Source organism: Lissotriton helveticus, chromosome 9 (genome assembly GCF_964261635.1).
Source record: "Lissotriton helveticus chromosome 9, aLisHel1.1, whole genome shotgun sequence".
In the NCBI taxonomy this organism is placed as follows: domain Eukaryota; kingdom Metazoa; phylum Chordata; class Amphibia; order Caudata; family Salamandridae; genus Lissotriton; species Lissotriton helveticus.
This window is the reverse complement of record NC_136070.1, coordinates 1,121,319,599-1,121,333,484: the sequence shown is the minus strand read 5'-3', so window position 1 is coordinate 1,121,333,484 and position 13,886 is coordinate 1,121,319,599. Positions and strand designations below refer to the sequence as shown.

Sequence of the window (13,886 nt, the reverse complement as noted above, 5' to 3'; positions counted from 1 at the left end):
GCCACTGCAGCATGAAATTTTGCAAACAATGCTCACCTTTGGATGAAGGTGCAGAATTATGACCTGGCTCTACCAGTCCTTCTTATCTATGGCTCTGTCGGAGCTGAGTACCTACTGGGGAGATCCAGTGGGGAGAGTCTTACAGAATTACCAATAAGCCATTGTGCTAGAGCATCCCCACTAAGGGCCTGATTACAATTTTGTTAGGAAGGACTTCAAACGACATTCGGAAAAAGTAAATTTGATTTGGAGCCTATGTTTCCGAATGAATTTTCCCCCTTTCTGAACCACCAAGTATGATGCGAGGAAGCCATCCGCGCTGACCAAATTGGTTCCGAATGTGAGTCGGTCAGTCCGACTTGTTCAGAGAAGATTCGAGCAGCGTAATAAGGACAGTTTCCGAACTAGCGTGTACGATGACCGATTCTGATAGCTGTAGCGACTCAGTTTTGACGAGAAAAACGGCTGTGAGAATCAGACTTCGGGGGCCGTAACAGGCCCCCTTCACACATGGGTCCCCACTTTCAATACATGTACAGTGTGGCGGGCCCCGTGGGTCCCCCACAGGGTGCATGCTTTTCCCCACATACCCCTTTTTTCAATGGGACCCTGTGTTCACGTTGGGTACACAGGCTACCAATGAATTCAATGGGAGTCCAACCGAACTGAGTCCGTACACATACCGACACATCGTACTCGGTCGGAAGGACTCTCAGAGTGCGATTTATACAGGAAGCATTCCTACCGCATTCCTAACCTGAGTCGGTAGAAATGCTTTCCTAATGAGATCGTAATCGGCCCCTAAGTGTCTAGCAATACCAGCTTCAATAACACACAGTTCAACTATCTCCACACCACATACCTTACGCCTCACAGATTGAATGTTATTGGTGCCACTGACAACAAAAGCTGCCCATGGTGTGCTTTAACGGATGCAGACATTCTACACATCACGTGGACATGCCCGGTACTTATGAACGTTAGGCAGGAGCTCACCTCCTAACTGTAAAAAGTGGTGGGTGGGCTGAGCTTTTGCACACCTGAAATATGTCACAACCAAAACATGGGAGAGTAGGCCCCAGATTTCTTCTTTAGTCTTAGTGCTCACTAAGCAAGCTATAGCGATGCACTGGAAATCCCCAGAGGGCCCTCGCTGTAGCAGGTGGAAAGAAGTAGTTAGTTCAGAAGTGAGTGGCAGCAGAGGGCACAGCCTGCATGCCAAGGGACAATTGTGCAGTGCGAATACTCTATCGCAGACCTGTGGGATGACCTTGTTGCCCGGTTTACAGAAACCAAGGATAAAATAAGACTTCTGAAAGGGCCAGCCAATCCTCATGTGGATGGAACAGCACAGGCTGATATCACTGTCCCCTAGAAGCATGGAAGACATGAACGTCAGTTGAACTGCGGGATAAAGGGGGAAAGTCAGAACACATATGTTACAGTGCACGCTTATATAAGCGCACAACTGTGGAAGGGTCAGGAGGCAAGAGATCTACTTTAGCCCTTTACTTGTTTTTTATCTTTTAATAAGTTTACATGTATAATGTCTCTCTCAAAGCCTGGTATGCAATTAAGTGTGTCCAACCAGCTCTCTACGCTCGTCAACAAGGGCCCTGACCAGGGTAACCAACTGAACAACTGAGCTGTAGCACAGACTTCCATAAACTTCAGGTGGACCTACAGAACCCGAATGTGAATTTGTATACTGATTGAAAAGCTAACTGCTCTGTTAAACTAATAAACACACTTTGAAAAAAAGACTGTGGTCTGTCCTACACTTGAGGCGATCCAGAAGCATTTTCTTATGATATTGGTGCTTATATTCAACTATTTTCGGTATTTTCTTCTTTAATTCTATCTCTTGTTTATGAGTTTGTGAGTACTACTATTGGACCTCTTATTTTAGAAAAAGAGAGTTTTGCACCTCTTATATTCCAAAAAGTGACAGAAACAAAAAACATGCGAGCTCAACCTTTTACCAAACGCGAGACTGGGGTCACAATACTACAACATAGTCTACACTTTATTATGTGTTACTTTCGAATAGGCCTTAGTGAGGTATTTTGGATGAACTACAAAACACATACATTTTCAAGTGTCTTTGAGTTTTCTCTGTAAACCCCTGAATAATCAGAGACCAATGCTAGGCTTGTTAACTTTCGAATTGCATGATTGTACATGGACCTCTTTCCAAAACATCTCTGTTTCCAAGATGGGTAATGTGTTACATTGCACCAGAAAATGGGCACAATTCACTAAAAACGATTGTACCTCTCCTGCTATAAATGTATGCCTACTAGCTGATTTACTGCTTTTTTATATTCACAAACCTTCCCAGTGGTACGCTTGGGAAGTTGCACCAGACGTAAATTGGCAGGCATACTATTGAGAAGTGTATTCATGTGTGTGTCCTCAATGCAAGACAACTTAAAAAAAAGAGTTCAGATGTGCTTTCTTTATTAAGGTGTACACTGGAACATTTTTAGAAAGTGCATTTATATGTGACATGTATTAACTGATTTTATTTTAGGAGCTTTTGTTCATTTTTGGCATACATATGTTACAAATGTGGCTACAAAGTTATGCAGTCATGTTCGTGTTTGGAGGTCATTTATGCTGCAAAGTATCCTTGTAGGAAAGAATTCCCATGCTGTTAACATTATTAAATGTGAAGATTTCGGTTAGGTTTTCAAAGCACTGCTATCGTGTTCTATACATGTTGAGAAACATTGACTGATCCTTACAGCAATCTCAGAGTACTCATACTTTTCCTGAAATACATTCCCAATGAGAATTCCTTAAAATAATATTTTAAAGCCATTGCCTTACCGAATGTCTTATATAAGCACCTGTCAAAAACGTCTGTATGCTGTTTAAGTGTTTTAAAATGTCTTTTTCCCTATAGGAGCGGAAATTTCCCAAGTTTGTATCTAAGGAAATGGAGAACATGTACATCGAAGAACTAAAGTCATCAGTCAATCTTCTTATGGCCAACCTAGAAAGTATGCCTGTGTCAAAAGGCGGCTCTGAATTCAAACTACAAAAAATGAAACGAAGCCACAACACCTCCATTATCGACATGGGAGAGGAAAATGAAAATCAACTTTCAAAATCAGATGTCGTTCTGTCTTTCAGTCTAGAGGTAAATGGTTTTGTCTTACTGCAACAAATCAAAGATGAGATCAGTTTCAACAAAATAGGTGCAACATTCACGCCCTAACTTACAGTTTGTCAGAAACTTTGCACTTATAGCTTCAATTCGTAATAATGGTAGGACGCCGTTGCTGGCATAATACTGTAAATAGTGTTTCTATGAGATTTTCTTTATTTAAAGTTTGCAGCTAGCACAAGTATTTAGATTTTGGTAACAGGCATTTTTTTATCTCCGTTATCAGGTTTCACTGCATTAAAAACGCAGGCTTTATTTATAAACCACTAATGTCGCCTCACTTTCCACATCAAAAACGGTTTTAATTATTCAGCAATCCTACTGCCTCACATTGAACACTAAGAGTGATATTAGAACAGCTTAAAAGAGGGTTGAGATGTACATTTCCTGTTCCATGTATATTTTATGGTTGAAGAAAATGATATTTTTAAACAGGTTTCACAATTTCCAATTCAATCACAATCTTTCTGAACTTGAATTGTTACATCTACGTGTTTTCTTTGTGAATATTTTTCACAAATAACGTACAATAACTGTGTAGGTCTGAGGATTTTAAGATGAGACTGGATAAGTATGAGGATCTTAATATAAGACTGGATATGCATGAGGATCTTAAGATGAAGTAGTGATAACAGAAAGTTAAGATAGGAGAGAACGCTTCAGCAGATCATAATGTACTATACAATATAATACTCTCCATTCCCATCTTACAATGTGCTTATTTAGTAAGGTTTTCTGGATATTTTCTTTGTTCTATGGCATATACAATAATTCCATTTTACACAAACCAATAAAGTCTACAGTAATGCATCGGACATGATGCTTACTTTTTGCAGTTGGGACATAAGTTTGCGCAGCCCCATATTGGGTGGGGGGTTCTGATATTGAATGCAGCCAACTCTTTGTGAGGCTACACACCATGGAAGCATCTGCTTTCCCAGTATGTGAATGTTAGGAATGTATGTGGACAAATTTGCACACAGTCAACCAGTTCAATGACACAAATAATCACCACACCACATATATTATCTTGCAAATATTTATTCAATGCCTAGCTTGTAGCAAAATTTAACATCCCTGGTGGTAAGCCATATATACATGAGGTTTCCAAGGCACATTTTTAGGCATCTCTGTTAGCTCAAAGCAAATATCCTTCTGAACATTGATGGACGGCAATATTTATTTTTACAAGGAAAAGTCGTCTCTTCAAATACTTCAATGTAGTGACAGTAAATACTTTTGCGTGATGAGCATGCATACATTTTGCAAAATTAATCCTTTTGGCTCTACCTTAGCTGACCTTTTCATGAACCAGTTTCTCATTTTAAAGTACATAAAACTCTTCACATGCACACCATGCTAGTGGCATTAAGCCAATCTGTCTTTTTGCATTAAAGCAAGAGATTTATGCATAACTAACCAAGAGAAAACAATTGAGATTTTTTAGAACATATTATGTGATTACAAGAATTTAGGAATATGTGGATTCTCTCTCAATGGACTGAAATTGTAAATCAGTGTTAAAATATACATGAAAAAATCCAGTGGTTAGGCTGACGGCACCCTTTGGGGCTTGTCACAAAAGCATTTATGACTATGGAAAGTAATACCTCAGGAGTACTCATGGAAAGTAATACCGCATTAGTACTCTTTTATGCACTCTCTAATGCACCTTTGTGATTCAGTCCAAAACGTCCAAATCCTTATTTTTAAAAGTGCAAAGAGGGAAATGGATTTTAGTATATCACATTGAAAGACAACCCGTATCTGTCCTGAAATATATCCCCACAAATCATCTAATATTTTTAGAAAAATTAAATAGGTTGGGTTGTCTAGGGATATTTCAATTAAAATTCTTGATTTGGGATATACCTAATAGAAAAGTAAACTTCATGTTCATAGCAAACATGTGGCTAGCTTCCCTCACTCTCTCTCTGTTTGTTTCCAAATGTTCTTGCTCCTTACAGGTATCGAAAGCAAGCAGATTATAATTCCATTGGAACTTTCTATGCCTTGAAGGATGCATGACTATCTTCTCTCTCTCATGATCGGTCTGGTTGGATTCTAAGTAGTTGATTGTATTGAGATTTAGATAGTAAATTCATTTTTAGAGAGAGATTATTCGTCCCAGTAGTAAAAAGAAATTGAGTGCTGACTGTGTTCATATCAACTGAAGGTGCAATTTTCCTACTTCCAGTGGTGGCAGCACAGATAAGACTAATCACTGTTCCGTGTTAAGAACAGGATTTCACTGATTTTAAATTAGTCTAACACATTTTCCATTTAAGTGTCATTCTGATATTTTTGCTACTAAAAAAAATATTTTGTTAGGTGGAATTCAGAATAGTTTAAAAATAATTTTAAATTGTTCTTGCCATTCCATGATCACCAGAAAGTCAGTTTTTGGAAACATACTAAAATAGGAAGTTCTAGTCAAAAGCATTGCACCTTATACATTCATGCGAGAACCTTCTCAAATATAATTGCGCTCCAGATTGAGCCACCGTCTGGTTTTTGTATTGTGGCAGCTGGCATAAATATCAGAATACAAACCATATTTTAATTTTTATATTTGTGTATTGTATTTCAGCAAACAATTGTGTTCAAGCCAGAATGAAGGAGTGTGCCATGGACAGCAGTTTTAAATTGGTGCTCCATGCCCTTTCACGGCTATTTTAGAGCTGTGTCTGTACTTTACAGAATATGAAAATATATGCTCCCTCACTGAACTCTTGCAAATATGTGTTGAACTATTTCTTGGTAGGGAACTCCATGTCCAACAGCAATTTTAGTAGTCAACTTATTTACCACGAGAAGTACATGCATCTCACTGATTCATATGCTGCAGTTTTGAAAGACCAGGTAATCTAGCCGGCCGATGTGTGAAAACACACCGGTCATTGACGTAGAGACTGCTGCCCTGCTGTCAGCTACTCCAACTATAAATAAACGGTTTTCTGACCTGACAATGAACTGTGAACTTGCAGCTTGTAGGACCAGCTCAATACTTTGCATGACTCAGTATAAATAGTGTTTTATTGTTGAGCCCCAGCCTTCACTATTTCAGTTGCCAAATTTAATATGTTCAGTTTGAAATGTTAACTTTCTTTTCTCTTACGGTTTTCGGGGCAAATCTGAAAAACCTTTTTTCAATCAGTAAAGTGTACTTCCACTATTTAGATTGTCTGTAGTCAGTTATGTGATTGCCTACTGCAAAGCTGTCAAACTCTAGTATGCATGGGCTTTACAAATATCAATAACATAATAAAACTAAAAACAAGAAAGTACAGATTATTTGGTATTTCTTCCAATCAGTAAATAGCAATTCTTATTAAATATTATGATGTGACAGCATTCCAAAATGCCCCATAATACTTCTACTAATGTACTCTGAGCACTGCCATCAAGGTGTACTGTGTAAATAACATCTACTATGAGGGGGAGGAGCTGACTGCAGTAATAGCACTAGGTTCTACAGCTTTAAAAGTCAACCCCAACTAATATGGCTGCCTTCCTGTGAGGAGCTTTAATAAAAGTGACACTGCATAATGTCAAGATATTACCTCAGTGAACACTGGGCAGCCCTAAATGTTTAAATTAAAGGAAGGAACCTCAGTGAATATTGATCAGTAAATAAAAATTGAAAAAGGAAACAAAAGATGCCAAGAGTAAAACTAACACAATGCTATGGGGCGTTACTGAAGACTGACCTACTACACTTGGAGCCTTGTGAAAAGGTTTGTGCTGATATGTTTGAATGCAAACACAATCTGTGTTTACGTCTTTATCACCTGATTGTGTTTCCTGCTGATGTAATGCAAACCACAATAAATGCCATTTACCATCACATACAAATCCCTACCAATCAACATCTGAACTTTCAGCAATAGGAAGAAATGTTATCAGACCTTTTAAAACAATTCTGTTGTACAGTTGTTTTGAATATCCAATTGGTGCCATAAGGGTTCTTCAAAGTGCATACCTCAATACAGAATTCCTTAATATTCTCTACACAGGTTTGATTACTTAACATGAATCAGTAATATTTGAGTCCTTGACTATAAAGATACAGCTAAGCCATTATTGAAGTGGTACTGCTTAAGTACCCAAGTTCTATCAATTGGTATACTTAACATTAAAGAGAAAATACTTCTGGTTTCTAAGGTTCATCATAGGAAGTCAACAACCAACCAGCTTCTATCTGAGAAGTAATCAAACTCCTTGGACTGAAGAAGTGTCTCGTACTGTTTTGTGAACATCCTAACCCACAAACAATTGTAGGCCATGAGCATTATATATTTTGATATTATTTATTTAATTTTTCTCACTAATGTGGTGTATAGTTAACACAATATTACTATTTGATAACACTTTTATTTTGACATATACATTTTTTTCCTCTCAGATGTATCACTTGTGGAGCTGTTCTTGGTTTGCACTCTTACACAGCTGGAAAAAGAAAGTGATAGCTGTGTCATGATACAAAATGAAGCCAAGCAATACTTTCAGAAAGTCAGCTGGCTTACCTCTAGTGGGACTGCCTGATCAGGCTGTTGTTAGAGCTTTGACATAGTATAAATACATTTTATTACCCATATTCCCTCCCTAACTCACAGTCCAACACATTAGAGAAATTAATTACCTATAGGAACCTGGAATCACTATTTTATTATTTCAAATATGGATAATGTTGGCATATTTACCCGCCCTCAATTCCACAGCTTTCATATCCCTTTGCAAAGAGCATGGCCTCCCACATTTTACAGTTTTACACAAACAGTGCTGGAGATGAGCTAGGGACCGGAAAGGTTTGCTAAGGGTACAGAGAATGTGAACTTCTGGTGCCTGGAATGGAATTTGAAGTGCTACATAATTACCTTACACATTGCCTCTAAGTAAGCCTGACTGTTTTCGTGCCAATCTACCAGAGGGTTGAGCATAGGTTAATATGGGTTTTGCTTGTGTTTTACCCTGACAGGAATTGTGGTTGCTGATTGAGTAGGCATTCGACCCCTTGAACCAGTAAACTTTCCTTCAAGAATAATGTTTCATATACATGTTAAACTAAACCAATAACTCTTCTCCTGAATGCAAACACTGATGTCACTGTAAAGTAGCACCATTATGCCTTTCTTAAGAATCTTGCTACTCCATTGAATTTCACTCGTGGTGTCTAAATTATCCTTATGTGATAGTGAAAATGCAATTGGCGAATATTTTTTATAATGAGAGCTATTTTCTTCACATCTTTGTATTCATGAGGAAGACACTTTTACACGCAGAAACATATAACAATGGTATAAACTGATACCTTATACATGTTCACGAACTTACTTCCTGCAATCACCTCAGCAACGAGGGAAGGATTTTTTTCACAAAATGCCTTACACTACAGTCTACAGCTGCACTTTCATAGCTAGTAGCATCCATATTGTTAGAAAATGGGATGTTGGTTGACTGGGGTGTGAGCCCTGGTCAAACAGCAACCACAATCCTTGTCAGGGAAAGGCACAACAAAACCCCAAATTAACCGTGCTCTTCCTCTGGTAACTTGGCACAGAGCAGTCAAGATAAACTTAGAGGCAATGGGTTAAGTATTTGTGCATCACTTCAAACAGAAACACAGTGAAAACACACAACTAAAGGTGCTTACTTGATTAGAAACATAGAGGGACTTATAAAAAATAAAACAAGACCAAAAAGACAAAAATCCATGTTGTAGAACTGGAGATATTGAATCTTAACGTTTTTAGAGAAAATAGTGCCAAAAGGCATAAAGTGCCAACTGTGGATATCCGGTCATGCTGCATTGGGACAGAGTCACAGAGCTGCCTACAGGGACCCAGTTAGGCCGGCTTAACAGAGTAACTTAAATCCTGGGTTGTGGAGTGTCGTGTGGATCTCCGTGGGAGATGTGTCACGCAGCTGGAGTGATTGTCAATTCTGAGATGCAGGGAGGCTGTGGTGGGAGGTCCTGTTGCATTGAAGTCGAGGATCCCATTGACAGGCCTTGTGATGCAAAGTCAGTCAACTGGGTTGCGGTGCGCAGACAGGGCATTGCATCGGTTCTAAAGAGCTGTGAGGCTGCAATGCAGAGTCTGTCATTGGTGTTGACAAGAGATGCAAGGCTTGCGCTAAGAAGGCATAACAAAGTGGTGGTTCTGAAGGTGATGCAGGCTGTTGAGGCAATGTGAGTTCTTGCGACGGGTCCAATTCACGCAGTAGCGGAGATGCCTTGTTTCTGCTACGGGTTGCACAGCGCAACAGAGGAGATGCCTCGGTTCTGCTGGATCCACAGAGGCTGGCAAAGCACCTTACGCCCACTTCCAAGGGCCCAGCACTGGGTTAGCACACCTTGGCAGCGTAGTCTCACAGATGGTAGAGTCTAGATACAGATGCAAGGTTGTTGGAAGTTTGTTCTGTCCCTAAGGTTTTGGATCAGGAGGACAGCCAATTAGCCCTTGAAGTCACTCTGGGTTCTGGGTTCAATAGATGCAGGTCCAGTCCTTTTCACCCAGGCAAGAGGGCAGCAAGTCAGTACAGCAAAGCAGGAGTCCAGCAGAGGACAGCACAGCAGAGTGGCAGTCCGTCAGCACTACAGCAGTTCTTCTTGCTGGCAGAGTATCCACAGGTCCAGAAGTGTATTGAAGAGTTGGTGTCTGAGGTCCAATATTTATACCCATTTGTGCCTTTGAAGTGGGGGGGGAGCTTCTGGAGGGTTCCCTTTGAAGTCCCCAGGCTTCCTGCCTTCCCTGCCTTGGCTCCAGACTAACTACAGGTGGTATGCAGCCCTTTATGTGGAGTCAGGACACAACCTATTCAGTTTTAAGTGGGATTGTGCCCAGCTCCCCCTCCGATCCTGTCAGTGATGGCCTCTCCAGGCACACCTCAGCTTTCGATTGTGTGTGGCTGTCTAGGATGGAATACACACTGTTGAACTGTCAGCTTCACCCAGTCATGTGACCTGAGATAGTATACAGGCACTAACTGGATAGGGCCAGAAAATGAAAACTTTCTAATAGTGGCATTTTCAGAATTGCAATTTAAAACCCAACCTCATCATAAGTTAGGATTTTAAATTGTGATTCCAGAGACACTAAACATGAACTGGTCATATCTTCCCATTTGGAAGTTACACTTATAGAATGTAATAAGGCAACTCCAATGTTATTCTATGGGAGAGATAGGCTTTGCAGTAATGAAAAACAAATGTAAGGTTTTTTCACTACTATGTCATGTAGAACTTAAAAGTGCATGTCCTACCTTTCAAATACAATGCACCTTGCCCTCTGGGCTGTCCATGGCCTCCCTTAGGTATGACTTTTATGTATAAAAAGGAAAGGTTTGGGCCTGGCAAAAGATATATTTTAAACCAACAGTGTGGAGTGACTTTTCACCCCATTTCCCAATCGCACAGCCAAAATTGTGAATTCACATTTGTGTTCCAAAATGATCCTCTATTATACTCCGTTTAGCCCAACATTTTCTTCCAGTTCTTTTCCCATGTACTCAGTTTTTCGTTCTTTGAGACGCCACATGCAGGAAATAATGCTGTTTTCAAATGCTTCCAGTGTTCAAGCTGCGCCCATCCGGACCTCATTCAAGAACACGATGACAACATAAAGCATGAAACAGCTATCTTTATTTCCACCCAATGCATTTCGGGCTTTATGAGCCCTTCTTCAGCGGTAACTACAGATAAACAGTAATTGAAAAAACACCATTACTTTGGATATCCAAGATATCACATAATACACAAATCATTCTAGGCATGTCACGTGAATATAGCTAAATCACATAATCTGAGAACAACATTTATTTAAATGCCATGTTTTTGGTATTGTAAATAACATGAGTCTGAGCTCAAAAATGCATGCCCCACTTAATAAATAAAACAAATTCTACCCCTTCTCTACTTCATAACCGTTAACCACAAGAATCCCCTCCAACTCCAAAACCTCACTCTTGCAGCTCACACCTCACCAATTTCACTTCCTTCTGGCTGTAAACCTTTCAAGTTCACCCGCTCTAACGCACCATTTGCTCGTACTAAAAAGTGCTTTAACACTTCTACACTCCCCAACCACATTCTCCTAAATTCCTGCAGTCACCCCTGCAGCCAAAAACACACTTCCTATAATAGCACTCGACCTCGATTCCTCGCATACGCACGTGCCAACCTCCCCATATTGACACACATGAACCATGTGTAAACTCCCTGTCTCCTCAACCGTATCTCCTCACATCACCCCATTTCACTCTGAGTCAAAATGTTTTCAACACACGGTCTCACCAGCTTCCACACGTTCTTTCACCCTTAACAATATCCCCAGGTGCTCACATTCAAACCTCAAACCAACCTCCAAACTACTCCACCCGTACCTGGAAAACTGCTTGCTTATCCCAGCCTCCATTGTAGAGAAAGTGTTACCTCGCCCGTGTAACAGCTCATTTTTAACCGTCACCTAACAACATGACCCCTCCCTCATTAGTGCATGTAAAGTAGTCACCTGACTGCTCTTCGACTGCCCTTAGGCCGCCCAAATTCCCAGGAATTGCATTTCCCATAAATCATTGTGTTCCACATAACAAAATAGCTGTTATGATTCTTTTAACCACATCGCTGCTTGCTAGTTTCCACTCCTGTGCTGGACAGCAACGAAAACGGGTGTGGTCATGACGAGCTCAGCTCGTCATTAGCACCTGAGAGGTATATGCCATGACGAGCTGAGCTCGTCATGAGCATGGAAGGGGTTAAAAAACTTTTAGTTGAAAAAACATTTAACTTAAGCTCAATACTAAACATGTTGCTTGTGCATTATGTTTCCAGACTTAACATGTGAATCTACATGCCATTAGCTGTTTTTGCAACTGTTAATAACTCAAACTCGCTCCATAGACGCAATGGTCTTCCATACATGTGGTGATGCTAACAATTTTGACAATGTTCTTTACTATACTCAATTGGGTGCAAACCATCAAAAGGGCAATTTTTGTTACAACACATCAAAGAGGGATGGGATGCACACCTTGCTGCTCAATTCACCCATATTTGCCATTTTAAATGATAATGATCATCCAAGAATGCGAGCTCACAGGGAGAGTGCCTAGCCCTGGCGCACTAGTGAACAAACCAACAGTGTGGAGCGACTTTTCACCCCATTTCCCAATCGCTCAGCCGAAATTATGAATTCACAAATGTGTTCCAAAATTATCCTCTATTATACTCCATTGTAGAGTGAGGTATGGGAGTTGGAGGGGATTCGTGTGGTTAACGGTTACGAAGTAGAGAAGGGGTACAATTTGTTTTATTTATTAAGTGGGGCACACACTAAGCTCAGAATTATGTTCTTTACACTACCAAAAACATGGCAATTAAATAAGTGTTGTTCTCAGAGTATGTGATTTAGGTATATTCACGAAACATGCCTAGAATGATTTGTGTATTATGTGATATCTTGGATATCCAAAGTAGTGGTGTTTTTTTCAACTACTGTTTATCTGTAGTTACCCCTGAAGAAGGGCTCATGAAGCCTGAACTGCAATGGGGGGAAATAAAGATAGCTGCTTCAGACAAATCATGATGTCTTTGTGTTCTTGAATGAGGTCCGGATGGGCGCAGCATGAACAATGGAAGCGTTTGAAAACAGCATGATTTCCTGCATGTGGCGTCTCAAAGAACGAAAAACTGAGTACATGGGAAAAGAACTGGAAGAAAATGTTGGACTAAACGGAGTATAATAGAGTATAATTTTGGAACACAATTGTAAATTCACAATTTCGGCTGTGTGATTGGGAAATGGGGTGAAAAGTCGCTCCTCACTGTTGGTTTGTTCACTAGTGAGCCAGGGCCGGGCACTCTCCCAGAGAGCATGCATTCTTGGATTATCATTATGGTTTAAAATGGCAAATATTGTTGAATTGAGCAGCGAGGTGTGCATCCCATTCCCCTTTGATGTGTTGTAACAAAAGTATATTTTACCAGGTTGAAACTGTAAACAGAGGCTCTGCAGTGGCAGACCTGAGATATTTTTAAAGGGATACTTAAGTTTGTGGCACAATCAGTGCTGCTGGCCTACTAGTAGCATTTAATTTATAGGCCTCAGGCACAGATAGTGTTGCTCGTATATGAATTTACCTTAAAGAAATGAAAAGACAGAAGATGTTTGGCAAAACATGACCAAGTTGGTTTAATTAAATGCAGCATCCGGGAGAGTCTCAACAAAATGCGTCTGAGGAAAGTCAGTGTACATAGTTTTGGCTGACATTATATCCATCTTGTGATGTTCAATAAAGTAATTTCTACATTCCTGAATAAGTACCCCGGTTAAAAGGATTGTGTACAGAAATACAAAAATACATAACTTAAAAAATATTTTCAGGCTGTAGGGTCATCTTCAGGTCAGGTGTCATCTGGGTGCCCAGTGTTGTCTTGTCTTGATGCAATGCAAAAGATGTCTCTCAAAGGGTTGTTGCAAAAGTCAATTTGTTCTCTATGTTACTTGAGCAATTGGTATTGTGAAAGAAAGTCCTTTTGAAAGCTTTGCTTGAAGGAATGGCAGGCTGTAGCAGTGCTAGTGCACTTTCAGCTTTATCACAGACCTATAAGATAAGAGCAGCAGTTTGTAGGTTAGCTTAGAAAAAACACTTTGCTAAGCAGTTGTTTGAGAAAGACCCCCATTTACATGTTATTAATGTTCTCAATGGTTGAGCT

The 13,886-nt window shown here is 40.0% G+C and overlaps 1 protein-coding gene across 14 annotated transcripts in view; it reads left to right on the top strand.

The window, feature by feature from the left end:
- The window catches only part of CADPS (calcium dependent secretion activator), a 1,592,252-nt gene that overhangs the window by 650,253 nt on the left and 928,113 nt on the right, over nt 1-13,886 (top strand). For all 14 annotated transcript variants that reach the window (XM_078661538.1, XM_078661533.1, XM_078661537.1 and 11 more), the window contains exon 5: nt 2,909-3,145. In XM_078661538.1, the coding sequence (XP_078517664.1) occupies nt 2,909-3,145 (237 nt within the window). The remainder of the gene's footprint in view (nt 1-2,908; nt 3,146-13,886) is intronic.